This window comes from Acanthopagrus latus, chromosome 24, assembly GCF_904848185.1.
Source record: "Acanthopagrus latus isolate v.2019 chromosome 24, fAcaLat1.1, whole genome shotgun sequence".
In the NCBI taxonomy this organism is placed as follows: Eukaryota; Metazoa; Chordata; class Actinopteri; order Spariformes; family Sparidae; genus Acanthopagrus; species Acanthopagrus latus.
The window spans coordinates 10287215-10308183 of record NC_051062.1 but is presented as its reverse complement, the minus strand read 5'-3'; the positions used below and the strand labels follow the sequence as shown (position 1 = coordinate 10308183).

Here is a 20969-nt window from a genome sequence, read left to right as displayed (position 1 = left end):
CTGATATGAAAGGAATGAGAAAGGGGAGATAGCGAGCCAGTCACACCTTTTTCTTAAGAAGTGTTTTAAAAGACAAAAGGAGCAGTGACAGGCTTTCATTACCACTGAGTTGTTGTCTATCTTGATCTGATTGCACATATTCCTCTAGCGTTTTGAAAGGAGCAGTTCAACCAACATCTGTAGAAGATGGGGAACTTTTATTAAAACAGAAGAAAAGCAAAAAGACAATGGCTCTATAAAGTTTTATTGGTGTAATCCAAGTGTCAGGAAGCCCAGAGATTTTAAGTTGATTTGATATATTCACACCCTGAGTGCACGTTTCAGCTTGTACAGTCACTTCAGACATGTAGCATGCTAAGGCTATTAGCTTAAGAGCTACAGTGAAGATTTAAGCTTATTGTTTTTTTCGTCGGCACAAAGGTTTGTAGATAGTGAATTTTTATTTCTGGGAGAACTGCTCCTTTAAAGGAATCTTTGCTTAGCTGTGTCTCATCCCTCCTCCACAACAGAGGTATGACTGCCTCATTGTTGTGCTTCCACAGCTGAGACCTCAGTTATTTGCCTGTAATAAGAGCAGAGGAAATTAGTTTGAATGCAGCCTCCCATTAGTGAATTAGTATGCACGGAACCAGACGGCTACAGTTTTGTCCAGACTGAGTCGCAAAGTTATTTTCGAGCTTTTGAGCTGAACAACAAACTTTTCTTTTTAGTCTCACATTTAATTTTGAGATGTTTGTATCTCCACCACCGCAGTATTTTACCCTGAAGGCCATTAGTCACAGCTGAGATTTAGTTATTTCCAAAGTTTTCATCAGTTTTTTTTTAGAGTGTGCTTTCGCTCCTGGCATTCACACTGAGGAGAGACAAAACGATAAGAGATGAGAAAGAGTGTATTTTAAAGCTCGGAGCCGGAGCCAGAGCCATGATGGTGGTTCTCCATGTCTTCTAAAATTGGCAGGACTCCTGGCAGCTAAGTCGCAGTGGTTTGGATGTGTGGGCAGATCCAAGGTGATGTTTAAAGTCAGTAAGTGTAGCCTTTTCAGGGTGAGGCTCAGACACTGGCTTTGTGATCTCTGGTTTTACAAGCCATCGTCTCAAGCTCGGCTGATGCGAGCTTTCTCCTCTCTTCTCCTCCCCGTCCCGTCTCCAAACCCTCGCTTCTGATCTTCCGAGTAATCTCTTTCTGTCTCTCTGCTCTCCTGGAGCGCTTACAGAACTAACAGTAGCTTTGGCAGGCCTCGTTCATCATCGTCCGGAGAGACCTGCTCTGCGTGTGTTTGTGTGTGTGTGTGTGTTAAAAGCCTGCTCAATCCAGCACCGTGACACACTAAACCCATACTGATGCTGCTTACACGGGCCCACAAGGGTCACATTAAACCATGTTACTTGGATATGTGAGTTTATAGGCCAATATGCACGGACTCGTATAGAGTGAGGGCATGTGTGCAGGCAGTGACTTGCCCTGCAGATGAGCTCTCTTAAGTCTAGTTAATTACAGCCCTATTAAAATAAATATTTGATTAGATTTGCGGATGTAATATCGCCCTCTTCATGAATCTCTCATAGATGGGAGAAGAACATAACTAAATAATGTATTGTCTTTTTTAATCATTTAAATTCGTGGGTGATTCATCTTCCTGAGTAACTCCACCGACTTCCACAGAACTATTGAACGTTATCAAGAACATTCGTGCATCATTGTTTCTGGGCCTTTTTCTGGCTGAACCTTTTTACCCGAACAGCAACTTGCTAGTCATAGTTTGTCAGCTTGGGGATGGAACACAAAAAAAAATCAAGATATCAGTCTTGGAAACGTTGTGTGATTCTATGTGATGTCTCAACCTGAAGTTTGAGAAACATGTGGATGCAGCATGCTCAGATCCAGAGCCGCACAGAGACGAGCTGTGCTGTATTATGTAATGGCTGGCATCCACTGTCTCATTCCTGTGGTCAGAGACCTCAATGAGGGACTTCTGACTGTGGACTGACTTTCCTCTCCACTACTTGTACTCCTTATTTTTCTTTCTGTAGCTGACCCAAGAGTTTGACCTTCCTGTGGGGCAAATTTAGAGAATAACCCCATGGGAATCTATGAAGTTTCATACTGGCATTCTCTAGGATTGGTTTTATTTGCAACACATTAGAGTGAGATATAAACAAGTAAGCAGGCATTTTTTTAAACTTTACTATTAAGGTGGGTGTGTGCATGGAGCCACGTGGAAGCATTTAGACGTGCTGAGTTCAAAGACAGGGCCACAGACGGAGTTGCCTCCAAGCAAGGGAGGAGGGGAACCAGGGAGCTAGACGGCGAGTATTGCTCAGTGAGAAGAGTATTGCTGATGGAGAGACAATTGGGCCGCTTCTGAAACGGAGACGGATGAGGGGGGAGAAAGAAATGAAGAGGGCCCCTGCCGAGGAAACGCAGAAAGGGGGTGATTGCAGCACTGGGAGCCGGAGAGAAAGATGCATACAGGCGCACATCCGACTCCCACAGAAGCCTTTTGCATTACGGCAGTAGCCAATGAATGAGCAAACACTGTCCGCTCTGCTTGGCTGCAGATGGGATCCTTTTAGTAATTGCAGTGAATGAGGTCCCCAGTGAGGAGGGCCAGTCAAGCCAACAGTGGAAGAGCTGGGCCCCATTTAGGGTAATCACTGTACCTCTGTTGCACTGTGCTACACAAAACCACAGCAACAAATTGGTCGTTTTTTTGTGGATTAGGTCTGGAGCAGCCTGTCGAGAGGGGCTTATGGTGAAGATTTCACCGCTGTTTTTACAAGTTCGTCCTGTCATTCCTTTCTTACGAGTAGGATATTAATTATTTCCTGTATTTGATGCTTTACAGGCTATAATAATATCTCAGCTTTCAGGACTCCGCCACCACACTTCCAGTTTTTACATGGTAATACCTCAACGCTGTTGTTTTTAAACACAATGGGAAATTAACATCAGCCGCTAGCCAAATGCTGCAAGGTTTATCATCACAACCAGACACCCTGGACGGTGGCCAAAACTCATTTAGAGCTCCTGTTGGGTTTGAAAAATGAATCCGGCCGAGATTGTCCAGTAAAAAAAATAAAATAAATTATAATTAAAAAAATAATAATAATTTTGTGATACATGTTGGTTTTGGACACAGGAGCTGTTCTTTCTCCCACAATCAGATAATTTTCCCTGCGGTATGAGGTTTTACTTTTGAATTATGCTTGATAAGAAGAAAGTGAGGCAGTGAGGGGCGCACAAGACGCCACTCAGAAAGTAATCATGGACCGAAATGACCTATTTACTGGTCTTTTCTTTGTTATGACAGGACTCCAGAGGAACACTTCACAATGGTTGCACTGATGCACTTAATTCTTCATTAGGGTGCACCTGGACATAATTTAGGTCCACCTGAGAGTACTGTTTAATTAAGGGTTTATTGTGTCTATTGTGACAAAGTTGTTTCAGAAATAAACTGAATCAATAACCAAATTTAAGGTGCTACCAATAAAAAAATGTTTGAGCTGCACCTGATTTTTGGACACGTGCACCCTGGAGCCTTGTACAGAATGAGCCAGACATGTACAGAGTTATTAGATATTGTGGCTTCTCTTTCCAGCTGTCCGCACTGCCGTAAATCTGCACCTGATGATGGAGGAGAATACTTTGCTTGTGTCAGGGGTTTTCCCAAGGCGTAGGTGATAGTCACCACTAAGGCAGCTTGTGTTCGAGCAATGAAGGCATGAATTCTCCCCCTGAAACACTCCACATAATAGAGAGTCAGATTGGAGTAATTCAAGCTGCTTCTTGATTGCATTACAGTCTAAAGGCAGTTTGTTCATGCCCTTGTTTTTGTTGATGTAAATGTGTACTGGAATTAAGCGACTCCTCAGCATGAGAGTCTGGGAACCAGTGCTGTGGAAGTGGGTTCAGCAAGTAGCTTAAATCCAAGTGTCGACTTCAGTATCCTAAATGAGATTTCTCCCCCTTGATAAGTGTTAACCATGGCTCCTTATTGAACCTTTTCTAAGGGTAAAAAGCTGCTGCGCTCAATCTCTGTCGCAAATCTGGACCCGGTGCTGGAACTTCACTCCGAAAGTGTTTGGACGTGGTCGAGGGTGTGTGTGGGAGCACGCTGCACCGGGCTCTCTTTTTCAATAGGTGAAGTGTTTCTTAATCTCTCTCCTTGCTCCGTCCTCGTCTCCGCTCTGGATGCTTTCCAGAAGCCTCAGTGGAATTCAATGGTGTCGCCCCTGCTGTGTCCCTGAGTCTCCAGCCGCTCGTCTCTCTGAGAAACTAGCAGAGGAATGTAGCCTGAAATGTGGTGTTTGGGAGAAAATCTAATGTTGGTTTTCACTCTTCTTTCGCTCCACATTTCTGTTTTACTCTCAGATTTCATGTCTCTCTCTCACTCTGTCACACTGTTTCGTCATGCAGTTTTCAGAGACTAACCCATCATAATCCACTTTCTATCGGTCTGCTCTTTGCGGTCTTTAATTGGGATCTTCCAACATTGCATCGTGTGATGAATCACTCTCACCACTCCGTTGGGTTCAGCAGTGATTTAGTAATTGATTGAAGTGTTTTTTAATTACTCTCCAATGGATTTAGCAATATCTCTGGTTCTTTTTAACTTATCAGTGCTAATTGAATGTTTCATTTGAAATTGAGTGGAGGAGTTTCTTGCTCTGAAAATGAGTGTTTAAGGTGTGTCGAGATATCCAGTTTTATTCGCAATCCAATCGAAGATTCTCGGTTGCTGCGTAATTAAATTCCACTCGTTGCTTGTAAATCATCCATGCATCTAAGCACACACACACACACGCACACACACACACACACACACACACACACACATGTTTTTACCGCAGGCCTAGTTGAATTATTCAGTTGTGTTTCCACACCCTATTTGTTCCTCGTAAATCATCTGTTTCAGTGACATGTGCACAAACAACAACACATGCCAACGTTACAGCATATGTGACTCGCTTTGAATGGCTGGTTCTTTGCCGTGAGGTTTAACGGGGAGAGGAACCTCAAGCAATTAAAACTCAAAACTCGATTTGGCCTTTCTTTGTTTTTATGTTGTGTTTGTCTTTGTTATAGTTTGATAATTGTTGCTCTGTAAGTTGTGGAACGTCAAATCCCATGATGCTTTGGGAATGTTAACAGGAAGTATAGTGTTGCTTTTGATTCAGCTACAACTAGAGGCCTATATAGTTACTGTCAAACTGACACATAAAAGTAAAAAGCCGAATTAGCTGTTTGCAGTTCTTAATTTCAGTGTAGTCATAGATGCTCAGACAACTACCACTTGAATGCTTTGATACAGAAGATGACTTAAAAGCAGGACAATTCTCAGGCAGGTTCTGTAGCAGTAAGGACTTTGTCCCGATCTCACAGGAGATCATGAAAACCTGATTTGACTCAGTTATTATGACTCATTATTTACATAACTGCAGCCCAAGTGTGCTAAGGGTTTTATGATGCGTTCATTTCCTATATGGGCTGTGTGTTGCAGCCATTTACAGGCTGCAATATAGGTCATAAATCCCGCTCCCGCCATGTTAACAGATGGGACGTGGGCCAAATTAAAAACTTGACACTTCAAAAAATCCTTCGTATCACCCTGATGTATGTTCAAGCATTCATTTTGTGTTAAGTTTGGTTTAATTGTTATTTGATGCAATAAAAAAGGGGGTTATTAACAGCTGAACTTTGCCTGTGATTGGGTTGACAGGTGTGTTTGGCTTCATTTTTGTGGTATTTGCCATCATCACTCTACATATAGACTCACGACTTCTACACCTAATTATGACAGATCATTTCCAAATTAGCAGCCTGCACTCAATGATACCCAGGCTGAAAGTATCCTCATGGCCCTTTAAGACACCTGAGATAAAATCTTATTCCATTTTATCATCCCGATTCTTCTTGGAGCTCCAGAGGCTTTTTTCAGGAAACAAAGCAGCCCTGTTGTGAGATTTACAAACCTCATTATTGCACAAGGCGAAGTACAGGCGTGCCCGCTGCCACCCTGCACGAGACGCCGATTGCTTTTTAATGGTGCAGCATTGTGCATGTATTCCCCTTTGCTGCTTGATTTAATTGTCTGCCTCTAGTGCACACACACTGCACACCGCCACACGCCGTTGTCTTCATAGCAGCCTGTAGGCATCCTCATCATCCCCCATCAGGGTGTTGCCGGTTTTGATTTCCCACAGCACCGCGCAGTCACTGCTGACAATGCTAGCAGGTACTCTGCCAATATGCTGTCCATTAAACATTCCACTTAGGCATATGTGTGTACATGTGTCCATCTGTCTGTGTGTGCGTGGACAGTCCTTTCTCCTTCTGGCAGTACGGAGGAACTGGCTTTGACGTCTTGCCAGCGGGTTAAGCCGTTTAACCTAATCTGAACTCGAGGATGTGATTGGTTGACAGTCGAGGAGGGAGGAAGCGTTTCCCAGCTGTCCTGCTGTTCACTGCTATTTTTTAAAGTCTTTTTTTCCGCGGGGGGGAAGTTGTACAGTTCAATCTAAGGCTGTCTTTTAGCCTCATACAAGGATGGATGGATTGATTATTGATCCTCAGGGAAAGAGTATAAGAAAAAAAAGAATATATGAATTTGAACATTTATATTAAATGAAAATGAGAATAAATGAATGAAGACCAATAACACCAGAATGAAAACCAACAATATATAAATTAAAAGACACTATAAGAATAGAAGAATAGAACAGGAATATAAGAATGAAAAACGAGAAAAATGAGAAACAGGAATATGAAAATGAAATACAGGAATATAAACAAGAATATGAGAACAAAATACACAAAGGAATGAAATGCAACAATGTAGGAATGAAAAGCATATATAATGATGAAAAAACAGAAATATACAGAATATATAGTATAACAATAAAAGCACAGCGGTACAGTGATAAAACCTGTTACTTTACTGCATACCCTTCTCATTTGAGAAACTGGTAATGGTACATTAGCCAATACCAACACGCTATAGGGAGCATTTTCTCTCCTGACTCAAGCGGAGCTGTTGCTGGGTTAACCAGTGTACGGTCCACAGTGGGGATGAAGAACAACAGCGGGGGATCTTTGTGATTTGTCTTCTCACATGACAAGAGCTCTAGTTGCCCCAGGCAGCGTCGATATAGCAGCACCATCAAGCTGAAGAATGAGCATGTTAACATGACACTATTAAACCGGATTTTTATGGACTTGTGTTTGGTCCTTGCAGAAAAATACCCTGTTTGTTTAGGCTATTACACATGGCGGAGAGTCATGATTTTGTGCCTTGGGGGAAAATTCCTAATTTATATAATTTTTGCTTTTCCAAGTAAATGATCTTTGGAACGGGTCAGAATGACAGCATGCATTCTGAGAAACGCAGGTAGAAAAACAGTAAGACAGCTTTGGATTTAAACCTGAGTATCATGATAAGGTTGACCATGAAAAACAAAACCCCACAGATTTAAAAGCTCCAATTACTGCTTGGTGTGAACACTCACAGCCAGCCAGGAGTTTAGTCAAGGTTCAGGTGATTCCTCTCTCAGCAGGGTGTATCTCTCTCTTTCATTTTCGGTCCTTCCCTTATTTTCTTGCCGCTCTCTCCTTGTCTCTTTGTCTCGTACCCTTGAAGCTAATTTGTTTTTAGCCATCCAGTATGGATTTCCTGACATTTCCATCTTCACAAAGGGTCAGATTTTGTGAAATTTCAAAGTAATATCTGAAAGTAATAACACCGCATTCTTTCTCTCATCCGTCTGACAAAGAGCTGAAAAAGAGCCCCGCTGCAGTTCACAGCAGGGGGTCAGTGGAAGAAAACCGAACGGCTTTGAGGTGTTTTTTTTCCTGTCTTTTCCCTCGGCAGAGAGTTCTTATCGTCGGTCTCACCCATCTGGTTTCCATCCCTGTTGACATTAGTCAGAGTGCAGGATTACAGACCTTTCAAACATGCCTTTACTCCATGCCGATGTGCCTCAAGTCATATTCTATTGTTCCATGCGTGCCTTTACACTTTATTTTGAAAATCACAATCCCGCAGGGGCAGTGGGATATCTTGATTTTAATTTCCGAAAAAGCCTTGAGGCTCGATTTGTGCTTGTAGTAAAATAAACTTGAACGAAAAAAAAGCCAAATGTAATATAGCATAACCCAACCATAAATGGTACGTGCAGTCATTTTTGGGGGGGTTTCATAGGTCATTTGCATTTGTGACGCTGTGGGAGTTTCTATAAACCTTCCGCACACCACGACACATGGTGAGAATATTTTACTTGGACAGGAGTTGCAGGGCGAGACAGGAACCAAAGAAAGGGAGAGTAAAGGAAAATACTGGAGGAAAAACACAATGATTAACAGGTAAAATATGTCGAGGTAGACTTTTATATGGTAAAAAGAAAACAAGACACAGGTTTTTTAGAGAATAGGAGAGTGATGGTGCATTCATGTGGGCTCTAAATAATAGGAAAAAATAGTTCTTGACTGAGGAAATTCACAAAGGTTGGAACAACTCGGAACTTGGGAACATGTTGTTCATGGTTATAAATATTTTTATTGATTCATGTCACATATTGGGTTGTAACTGTTCACATAGGGTGACGTAAAATAGTTGTAGTGCCATGTAGCATCAACATGCAACACATTCATATTTTTTCCAATGGAACCATTACTGATAGGAAAATCTTTTCCTAATTAATTAAACACAGCTAAAACATAACCTGCAAAAACATTGCTCCCGGTTTTTCATTTGTTAAAAGATGGTGATTTTTGATGAGCCCTGATTCAGCCAGATAAAAATCCCACAAAGTCTCTGTGCCGTCTGTGTTGTTTCCAAGCTTATGAATGCTCCAGAGTGAGAAGTAGGGCTTCCAAATTCAAGAACACGGCACCATCCGATCTATCTACTTTGCATGGGAGAAAGATAGATGGACATTCATTAGCTGCTCTTTTCCAACATAAAGGGAGCTGTGGCCACAGAGAGACAGGAACAAAGGCAGAGAATGGAGACCAAAGAGATAAAGTGAAGTGAAATAAGGAGGTTTTCTCAGCTATAGGCCTCGAGGGGCAAAAAGAGACTGGAGAGCAAAAAAAAACAGAGCAATTACTTTGATATACATCCCAGTTTAGCCAGGCGCTAACCCTGTAGCATGAGAGAGGCCCGGGATTGGATGTAGGATGGGGAAGTGTGTTGATTCTTCTGTATTTTTGCTGGCTGATGACTTTGTGGAGTATGTGTTTGGCACAAAGACAGCCTGACGAGTAGACAGGCGCTCTGACAGCTTACTGGCAAGTGTCTATCGATAGGCAACTAGCCCATTGGTCTAACTATTGTCTGGACAGCAGACAAGGGAGTGAGTGAGAGAGAAGTATAAATAAGACCACATCTTCACTGATTGTGCTAAGCAAGTCACATTGTGTTATTAAATTCAATCTAGGGCTTCCCTAACTACAGATTTTCCTAGTCGACTTGTAGAAGTTAGTTTACACAGTAAGAGGAGGTTCTTAATATAGCAAGACCTGGTAGTAACTACTTATTTAGACGGGCTGAATGCATGTGTCACAGCAAAGTAACCCAAAGCCAATAGGAGGATCTTAACTTAACAAGCTAGTGAGGAAGCTAACGCAGGACCTAACTTTAGCTCACTTGAACCGGCACTTTGGGAGGCGGTCTCTGAGATCATGGCCAAGTTGGAGACATTAGTCGACAAGTCATCACATTTATATGATATTAATTCAATTATGAGCTGTATTTTTTTTAATTATCAAGGCAGAAGCCAGCTGCCTGTTTACGATATTGCTAATGGCAAAAGCAGCATTCCCATTCTCGTGCTCCTTGTCAATCCAAAGTTCCTGTGCTAGTGGTGTACATATCAGCACCCCCCCTCGGTTAACTTCATGGCTAACAGAGCTAAGTACTGTAGGAGCTACAGTTAGCAGCAGTTGTCCGACGAGAGTAATCGTCCATGTCGAAACGCTCCTCCTGTACATTGTCTTCGCCCTGATGACAAGACCGAGAATCTGCACATCAACTTACAGTTTTGTTAACTTTTACAGGACACCCTTAATTAAATCTGGCACATTATGAGTACCTTTATTTGAAGCATTTTGGTTCAGTTGCCATCAATTTGGGCTGACGCTGCCTGGTTTGTTATCAATAACACACACCAGAAACACTCACAGCGTGGGATCTACCGCAATCAACCTGCCAGCTGACCAGAATGGATCTTTCCAACATTAGTTGTGACATATAACCCCTCAATGTTTTGTTTCTGTTGCACCACTATAATTTTGAGTCTAGTTTGCTGAAAAGAAAAAAAGCATGAGTCATTTTATGAAAGGTAAACACAAAGAGGAAGCAGTGACCACAGGCTGCAGACAGTCCCAGTGGTTTATATGGACCCTTTTTTTCTCCTTGCTGGAGAATAACCACTTATTTCACTGCTCTCTGCTGTCCCATAAATAAAAGTGTTGTGTTTTCCTCATTCACCACGTCACAAACAAGAGGATTTTAGTTTACCAGCTGAATCACTGCAAGGGAACGGTGAAAAGATGCAAACACGAGTGCATGTGTTTGTCCCTTTTCCCATGTCTGGAGCTATTTTAGATGACTTGTGAGGGCTCGGCGTGTCCCTTGTGGAAGTTTTTTTGGCTGATGCCGTTTGCCAGGCTTGAGTCCAGATTCCAGCACGGTTCACTGATGGACAGTCGGTTGTTAGGGCTTCGCTGCTAGGCCTTCTCGCCTTCTAATTATCTTAAAAGACAAGAACCGTGTTGGTGTGAGGCCCAAAAGGACAGCTGTGTGAAACTGGACTCTGCCTTTAAGGATGCAGCCGTGGCCTTTGCACGTTGATTTTTACAATCCAGTGGGAAAATCTGACCTCAGTCTTTTTAATTGCATGTCTGCATGCGAGTGCACATGCCAGTGAATGCCTCCCTGTGTGCAAAGTGCTCAGTGTGTCTGTTTGCTAAGCATCATTCCACATATGCTAGATAAGAGCAACTTCACGCTCTGAGATCTGTGAGGAGCACAAGTGTATGTTTCTGGCCAGCTAAGAAAGCCTCATTGATGGTGGCTGCTGAATGAAGTGATTGTGATTTGAACTGAAAGGACCTCAGTCTGGGCTCCACTGGGCCCAGTTTGCTCTGTTCAGCTGAAACAGACACAGCAGTTATTTTTAGACCTTTTAAATTCTCAAACTAAGGACTCGTCGGAGAGATTTGCCCGGGGTGCTCTTTCATTAACAATCCTCACTTTCCTTATCCGTTACCCCGATACATGCAGAACCTATATATATCACGTTTGACCTCGACTGGGTGACCGTTTCCTCTGCCGAAGCTGTTGCCAAGATGTGAGCAGATCACGAGATCAGGCTGTTCCTTCCTTTGTAAGGGCCACGTTAATGTAGTAAGCAGCCTTTGCTCCACTGTTTACTGGTGTTGCTTCTGTTGCTCAAAACAGTAGAAAAGATGGAATCCATGACCATCTAATACAAGATCATTGTGTGTTAACCTTGCGTCCTTGCAATACGTCACCCAACAAAGACCTGTGCAACGAAATCCCTCTAATCTTTATTGCCATCTAATTGGCTGCCCCACTCTTTTGGTTTGTATAAGCAGCAAGGATCCTCTAAGAATCAATTACTATCTCTGTGATTCACCTGAAAAGTAGATGGTGGGCTACAAAGCTGATCATGATCTAAAATCGTCTGGTTGCACATTGATTTATAGCCTTTTTCATGCCATAGAAAACTGCTTTTTTTTCTTATTTCCAGGGATGTGATTTCCATCCAGAAGTTGCTGGAGGTGTTAAATAGTATTATATATTACACGAGGCAGAATTGGAACCAGAGAATCCTTGACTGTTTAAGAAAAAAACATTGCGTGCCACAAGGTGGTCTTATCCTTGCTGGCAAGTGGGATTAAGTTATTATCTCAGGCAGGGATGACACTGAAGGTTTTTAAGTGAAAGGCACTCTGGATCCAACGAGGTTTACACAGTATTTTGAGTCTTCTGTGACTGTTACCGCAGTTGTAATTAATCACTGCTTGGTCCTTTGGCCTAAAACCGGATACGAGTGGGTGTTTTGTTTAGTTTCACATCATCCCACTTCTCTCTCATTTCCTGGTTCTGCATTAGAACTATCTCGTCAAAGCCAAATGCTGCCAACTTAAAATAAAAGACTTGCATGTGGTTTGGCTTACAGACCTGAATCATCTCTGATATTATCTGGCTTTTGAAGGTTTAATTTCCCATACTTGTTTTAATACAGCTTTGAAGTTTGATCCCACGTCTTTCAGCAGATTCGGTGAACTACTGTATGTTGTTTTTAGAGGTTTGCTTCAGTGCCCAGAAGCTAGAATCCGACCTGTGGGTGTAAGTCCCGCTGTCCTCACGTTCTGGGTCCTCTGCTCTCACCTTTTAATTTCAGCTTCAATTTTTGAACAAATTGATGTTTTTTTTCCTGCCAGCTTGTTGTTTTGAGAACCAGACTGGTGACTTATGTTTCACATTTAGCATCAGGTTTGCTTTAACACTCGATGCTGTCGGGTTCATGACGGGCAGCGCTTACAGAATCGAATGTTGAACGGGTAAGAAGAAACCGCAGCATGTACACATCATGTGTTCGTGACGCCTGTATTATTCTTACTGGTATTAATATCTAAAACATTTCACCACCATTCCCTCAATGGCATTCCCCTCTGCATTCCAGAGTCTTACATTACTTGAATGTGATATGGGATATCTCCCCAATGCATGCACACAGGCTCACTGGAGCTACTGGAGAAGGGTTTGCTTATATTAAAGGAAATTGCTTTTGCCCAAAACATACTTGGAAATCTTGCCTCAGTCTAATTCAGTTCACCTTGCACAACATGACCGGCTGCACCCCATCCCCAGATATTTTCAGTTTCACGCTCATGCTTTTCTGCGGCATCCTAATCTCTGCTTAATACACACACAAAGAAGACAGAAACATGGCTGACAGCAGTGCTTTAGCTGAGAGGCTAAATATCTTGTTAAATGAACCACTAACGTTATGTATGCACTGTGTATGTTACATTGCTAGCATGCAACCATGTTAACTCACAAAATATGCCCTTTTCGCTTGGAGAAATGTCTCAATACATTCATCAATCAGTGACTAAATACCTTTATGCTAACCTCATGTGGCACACATACTCAAGGATTCTTCCAGACCAAATATAAACAAAGGAAGGAAGTTAATCATTAATAGTTTTTGTTTGTCTAACTTTTCCTCTGTCTGTATACTCCACATCTCTAACACCAAGCTCCCCCGTCCTCCTCTCTTTCTGTCCCAGCATGTGTTTTTTTGGGTCACATGACGAAGCTCCCGTGTCTCCTCCAAGCTCAACATTGTTTTGCAGAGACCTGGACGCTGTCCTGTTGAAGTTGGACCTTTCACACAGGAGTTTCCATGCAAGTTTTTAATGAGGCAAATTCAATGCAGGCCAAAAGCGAGGTTTAAATCAAAGAAACATTCAAATGAAGTTACACAAAATCAGTGTGGACAGACACACCAGCCTTGCTGAGTTAAGTCTTTGTTTGAAGATGAATGAACTGATTTATTTAAAGTAATGTATTTGCGGCTGAAACTTGAGGAAAGAAAGAGGAGGGAGGAGTTTCACCAATATATCTTTATTTTCCATCTTGGTTTTCTTCTTTGTCTCCTTCCCTCGCCGTGTTTGCTCTCGGATTCTCTCCCAACCTGTTCTCCCACTTCCTCTCCTCTCCTCTCCTCTCCTCTCCTCTCCTCTCCTCTCCTCTCCTCTCCTCTCCTCTCCTCTCCTCCCTTTTAAACCAAGATTACTGCTATACCCAGAATTGGATCCCATCCAGACTCTGGGGATCCTCGAGCGGTGCACACGATGATGGCATCTGCCAGTCTCGCTCTGTCCTAACACACACGGGGGTTGTCACTCGGTCAGTTTGTACCATCGCTATCTGACGTTGTTACTAGAAGGCCTGGGTAGCATGAGAAAATGAGCGTGTGTGTGAGTACAGTACACGGGTGTGTCCACGCAGACAGACTGACCACACAGAAACAGATGGACACAGACACACACACACACACACACACACAGACACACACACACACGGTAGCCAGATGGTGACGGACTTGGCCGACACACTGGCCTTCGCCGCTCTGATTCCTCTCCTACTCATTTTTTTTCTCCCCACGACTCAGCCTCCATGAAAACAGTCAGATGGTGGTTGTAAAATGCCAGAGGTGCAGGAAGGCATTCGTGCTCTTTAAATTAATGAGACTAACAGTCATAATTGTTGATGCCTAAATGGTGAAATTGCTCATATTGCACATTGTTTTCTTAAAACATGTATGTTATTGATGCTTTTTGCCATTTTATATTTTCTCTGTTTATTGTTATCCACCAGTATATTAAGGCAACAATGATGTGGCCTGACTCTGCAAACCAAACTGTAATCTCAGTGTTTAGCATCATGCAGTGACTCATGAGTGATATACAGTATATATATAGACGCTTACATCAACACCTACCTTTACTACTCTTAATATAGAGTGTGCGTTTAGTCTTCAGGTGACGCATGAATCTCAGATCTGCAGATAAAGTCATAATCTCTGTTTTTCTTTTTTGCTTGTGTGTGCCTGTCAACGAAAAGAAAGGAATGCTTGCCTGTGTGTAACTACACATTAACTTGACTCGAGCCTCATCAGACTCTCTGAATGTATAATAGCACACTGTAACTCCCCGAGTAGTACCATTTAGCTTCAGAGAATTATCCCGGGCTAATTTTGGGTTTGGTTCCACGTCTATTTTGGAAATCCCGAAATTCTGTAGTAGAGGTTATTGATGCTTGTCACGCTCCAGGCAAAAATAATGGTGTACATGCCAACAAAACAATGCTTACTCCAAACTCCCTGCATCAGGTGAAGCTACACCGTTAGACGGAGAACACACACACTCACTTGTCCTTTTCCTGGGGCGTTGTGGTTATTATCGAGCACTCCCAGCTGAGCCTCGGCCTCCGGCTATTCATTAGGCTCAAACCTGGAGCCTGGACCTTACAACAAGGTCAAAAGTCATTAGCTTGTTTAGTGAGGAAAGGCTTGTTAGAGAAAATGCCATCCATGCTTTTTTTATGTATTTGTAGCAAGTTTTACCAACTCCTTCATAAATGCTGTCTCAGGAAAGGTAGTTGACACGTATTTGGTTGAATACCTCTGTGATAACCTTTGAAGAAGACCCACATTCCTGCTCTCCCCAATTGCATTATCAGCACTCCCCCCGATGAGATATCATGTGAACTCTGCATCGCTTCCTGTTCCTCCTCTCACCTCCCCCCTGCTCTCCGCTCTCCTCCTTCCATTCGGATCTAATTTGTTTCCCCTATCTCTGTTCCTTCTCCTCCAGCAACGTTCGCCCGGTAAAGTGCTGTTTGACCTGGTTTGCGTCCATCTCAACCTGACGGAGGGAGACTACTTCGGCCTGGAGTACCAGGACCAGCGCAAGATGACGGTGAGAGATGCTCACGTCTACACAGTTACACACAGACGCATTTAACATACTTGTTGTCACCTGTTATGTTGCATGTTTCATTTTGTTGTGTTATGTTTACATTCTGTGCCATATTTACACAGAATTTTGAGAATTTCGTCGTGTTTTTTAGCCCCCAGGGGAATTTCTTAAACTGGGAGACATTTTTAAGCTTTAGTATTTTCAGAAATGTAACTTCCAGATCCATGAAATGTGTTTAACATGTCTAACAGATCCGATGGATTGAATGGTACAAGCAGGTGTCACACCTTTTAATAACTGGCCCTTGAAAACATTGAAAAATTGTGGTTTTGGAGCCAGAGATATTCCCCTAAAGTACATATAGTGAATCATAGTTGTGTGAATCTGAGTGTTAGGTTACACGTTCCTTGACCAAGATATGAGTCTTATTATATTAAATTTATTACCAATGACCTCTATTTAGCAGTGGTTCTTGTCATACTGGGTTAGGGTTCTCTTCCTGATATGTTATTGTAAAAATCTAATAATAGATGATAATTATGTATGTCTTATTATACGTTTAATAATGTTCAGGTCAAGGTCACCAGAGGTCAGACACAAATTGCCTCCTCTCCTGGAATAAAACCTTGATGTATGCAGATTATATCCAAACCATCCATCCGTTAAAAGCACAACTGGTTTTCCAGCACCAACATCTTTTCTCACGGTTATCTGCTTTTAAACCACGTCACTTCCACAGATCAACACCAGCATCTCAAATGTTTTGCACAGTCTTTTCAACGGGCCGTTGAACTTTCTGTTCAGCTCTCTTCCTTTTATCTACATGTGGAATCAAGCATCCACCTGGGCTGGAGCTGTTCCACCGATTACATACAAGAGCAGCTGGTTGTTGTAATATGCACATGTACGTGTCTGTTGTTGCTAACGTCTGCTGGTAGGATCTGCATTAATATGTGGAAAGAGCTGGTAATGCAGAACAACAGTCAGTCTGTGGTTCTTAGTGGAGGAAGAATCACTCAGCACATACAAATGAAATGAGTGGATTCACAACACAGACGCTCACTGTGCATTTCATCGCCTCAGGCGTTTTTAAATGGTACAGCGGAAGAAATGATGTCATTCTGCCTAAATGACAACAACACTGTAAGCACACGTACACAGCAAGAAGCAGGCCAACACACAAATACATCCAGCCATATATCAAATCCATAGCTGAGGGCTTCTTATCTTGTTTATGTCGGCTAGTGTGAATTTTATAGCAGTGATAAATAACCCATATTGATAATACACTCCACTTCATACATCCAAAGATAATACAAGCAGCATCTAAAGCATGACACTTTCATGTGCTCACATTGTAAGACTGACAGGAGAGCTGCAGCTGAAGATTATTGTCATTATTGATTAAAGTGACATGACAGTGACTGTTTTAGATTGCTGTTTTGTTGAACCAACAATCCAAACACCTAACAAATTTCCATTTACTGTCAGCAACAAAGAAAAGCAGCAAATCTTCACAGTTAAGAACCTTGAAGCAGAAAATATGTGACATCTTTGCTTGAAAAACAATCAGCCAATCAATTAATGGACTAATCGTTGCACCTCAGACTGCCATCATGCTTTATAAGGAGCATTTTCAGTGTCACATTGTGTTCAGGGGTCATTTCAATCCAAGACCACATTTTTGAGGAGTGGCAGGATTTAAGTAAGTGTTTAGTATTGATGAAAGCTTTATGTTACAGGTCCAAAATTTCAGAATGTTGAAATTTTCACACAAACACTTAAAGAAAGCCCGCAGATTAATTTAAGGAGAACACTATAATAAACCTTCTTGTCCTCTGCAGGTGTGGCTCGATCTGCTGAAGCCGACCCTGAAACAGATCAGACGTAAGTAGCTCACAGATTCTGTCTCTTTTTTCGACCTTCCGCGCAGTTTTCCTGAAATAGCCATAGCATGATTCTGCCATTTAAAATAAGTCACATCATCTTCTCAGCCTCCGCCTCCCTCGTCCCGTCTCTCCCCTCTCAACCATAACTTGTATTTTTTCCTCCTCCAGGGCCTAAAAACACCATCCTTCGCTTCGTGGTCAAGTTCTTCCCCCCCGACCACACGCTGCTCTCGGAGGAGCTGACTCGGTAGGTATTCACAGCGCAGAAAAACCACACCTATCTGAGGAAGAAGAACCTCGTAGGTTCAAAGAAGTGTTGTTGTGCTGTTGGTTTTTCTGTCTGGCCACCGGCTGTTTTTGAGTCCGTCAGTTCTGTCCATCTGTTAGAAAATGTTGTTTTGTTCCTTTTGTTTTCCCTCGTCTGCCGCTTACCATTTATAACACATTTATATCCTTATGCCACAACATCAAAGATGCTTTTTTTTTTTTCTGCACCCAGACAAGAAGTTTTAGGGCGGCATGTGGGAACCAGGCTTGTGAAAACATTTGTTGTTCCAAAACAGCTGAAAGAAGATGACTGTTCCCGAGTTTTACTATAAAAAGACTGAGGCCTCTTACTCTGGAAGTCAAACTCTGATGTGACAGCGATCTCGGACATCACACTGGATCTGGAGAAGCATCTTTTCTGCCCTGTTGGCATCCAAAGATTAGATTACATGGCACAAAACGTTTGTGCGTCCACCTATCGCCTCCTCTTCACCTCCTTGTTTAGAACCTGTAAATTATCAGCCAACATCTTGTCTGCCTCTTTGTCTTGTTTAGTCTGACGGAGCAGACCGCATCGTGCAGCACTATCATAAGCAAAACATAAATACAAGAGTGATTTGAACTTCCATATTTTCCCATGATGCCATGGTTCACTCCGAGGGCCCAGATGGATTTACTTGAGAAGGGAGCCAAGCAGGAAACGAGCTCTGGAAGTGCCTCTCGACAGTGAGCGGATCTCTTGAGACCGAATAAAGACTTGAAGGTTTAATTAGTTTAAATGTCACAAATTCAAACACATTATTTTATTTTTTTTTACATTTTACAGCCCCTCAGTGTATTTACATTTTTTAAATACCTCTCTGCAGATTTAATACTGGTTTACCTGTTTTCTGTCCAGCATATGGCAGCCCAGTTGGGACAATATTCATAGAATTATTTTATTGTTTATAAAAAGCAAAAGACCCAAGTAGTGTGGAGTCATGGAATCAATTCCCTCTCCTGTGTTTCACACTCCTGAAAGTTTTAACTGCAGGTGAAATACACATGAATGAGTCATCGTGAACATGAATCAAAAAACAGATTTCTTCAGCTTTATTGAAAACATACACAACAACATATATAACAAAGGTCTGATCGTTTTCCAGACGTTTTAATGCAGGAAATTACATATTATCTCTTTAAGAAGTCACAGGAAATGCAATTTATTTTCATCACAGGGGATTGAACCATGAAATTAGATCCCAGTTGCAATTATTATGCGAGTTTGTTTGGCTGCACTGTAAACAGAAACACGAGTTGTCATTTCTGATAAAGTACCACAGGAGCCACGAACGTCGCCAGATCAACCGGGACTGAAATACTAACGATTTCTAACTTTCAGTTTAACGAGAGAATATCATCACCAGTCGGGAACGCTTTACATATTTTCCACTGACGTTGTTCGACCTCTCAGCTAGCGGCCAGTTTCTTCCACTGATCTCATATTGTGTTGCAGAGCGCCAGCTGACTCCAGTATTAAACAGGAAGTGGGCACACAGCCTTTTTTTTTTTCTTCTTCTTCTCCCTTTTGTTTGGCTCTCGCAGCATTTCACTGCTGTCAGTGTTTCCTTTGATGGGTAGACTGACCAAATATATGGATGGACAGATGGAAGAAAGAGTTCTTTGATGACTTAATCAAGCCTTTTATTGAAGATAGGAATCTCGCCAATTAGTGTGCTGCTGCGAGTCTGATGGAGTTAAACAGAAAGAGATTGTACGGGTGTATTTCACTCCGAGCTGGCACAGTAGTGTTTCTTAAATCGTAAAACTTACTTTAGGCTAAAATAATCAAGCTCACCAAAGCCTCATTAACTTTATTAGAAAGGTAATCGTGCAGTTATAAAAAGGTTAAATTGGATATCACATTAAAAAGCTGCCGTGGACCATTAATCGCACACACACACACACACACACACACACACACACACTGAGTGTGTACCTCTGGCAGCCGGTCTGCTATTTGTCCTCGTACAGTAAATAGAGAGCTGGTGATTCAGCCAGACTCATGGTTTAAATTAGTTTGATTCTGCCCTTTTTTACGGACTGATTGTGTTTGTTCTTTCCTCTGCTTCAGTCACAAATCCTCAAAAAAACCCTCCAAATAATAACAAGCAGAGTGTATTTTCTGTCCGTGAGCTGATTTGGTTTTTGAGGTTAGCCGATCTTAATGCACCGCAGTCGTCTTCATGGTGCCGTCTGTGCGGTTTCTGATCGAAACATCAGATCATGCTATGAGTAGCTGACTGCATAAAGATAAATGGAAAAGAGTGTTTTCTCAGTTTGGGTTTGGTATCAGCACAGTGTGTGTATGAATGCCATCAGGTTGATGCTCACAGAAGTGCTTTTTACAGGGGAGTTTATAAATCGTGCATTAACCTCACATCCTCTGTGCTCTCTGCCTTCCCTCCCTCCCACTCTCTGTCCCTCTTGTCTATTTCTGTCTGCACTCCATCTGATCTTCCTCCTCCAGGTATCTGTTTGCCCTGCAGGTTAAACGCGACCTGGCCTGCGGTCGCCTCATCTGTAACGACACCAGTGCCGCCCTCATGGTCTCCCACATCATCCAGTGTAAGTGCGACGCGTCCCTCTGTCAGTCAATCAATCAAACTTTACTTATATAGAACCTTTCGAACAAATCAGGTGGTTAGAACAGTGAATGATAAATAAAATAATAGAAATATGCCACCAATGGGGGAAAAAATGATGAAACACTACACAGGATTGTGGAAAAGCATCCTTCACATCTCACTGTGGGGTCCAGCTTTGCTCATGTGGAGGACCATAAATCACAGAACACGACAGATATTCCCTGAAGGGGAGCGCTCGCTGCGGTGTGGCCTGTGTGTCGCTGTTAAAACCAGATTAGTTTAAAACTGTGCAGACTAAATGACAAAGAGAGCATTACATTCTATGCGGAGCTCATCATTTAACACTAATGGGGGAGGTGAGGATCTCATAAGTGAGCTCACTCCGGCGGGGCAGATGCTTCGCCGGCAGGAGACTGTCGTGCCCCCGATCACGGCTCAGCCTTCGGTCTCCATATGTGAAGAATCAGCATCCCCTCACATTCATTCATGATATTTAAATCCACCCGACCATTGTTATTCAGCACTGTATGTGGAGGGTTCTGGATTTATGGATTCAATTCAGCCTGGCAGACAGCGGCGGGGCTGCGGCATGCTAAAGGATAGGACTCGGTTGCCGTGGTAACCGCCAGTGCCGTGCCTACGTGTGAGCACCTGCGGGTGGTGTGT

The 20969-nt window shown here is 42.5% G+C and overlaps 1 protein-coding gene across 1 annotated transcript in view; it reads left to right on the top strand.

The window, feature by feature from the left end:
- The window catches only part of LOC119015553 (FERM, ARHGEF and pleckstrin domain-containing protein 1-like), a 77927-nt gene that overhangs the window by 35332 nt on the left and 21626 nt on the right, over positions 1-20969 (top strand). The window contains exons 5-8 of the mRNA XM_037091636.1: positions 15416-15520; positions 17365-17407; positions 17578-17656; positions 20186-20283. Of these exons, the coding sequence (XP_036947531.1) occupies positions 15416-15520; positions 17365-17407; positions 17578-17656; positions 20186-20283 (325 nt within the window). The remainder of the gene's footprint in view (positions 1-15415; positions 15521-17364; positions 17408-17577; positions 17657-20185; positions 20284-20969) is intronic.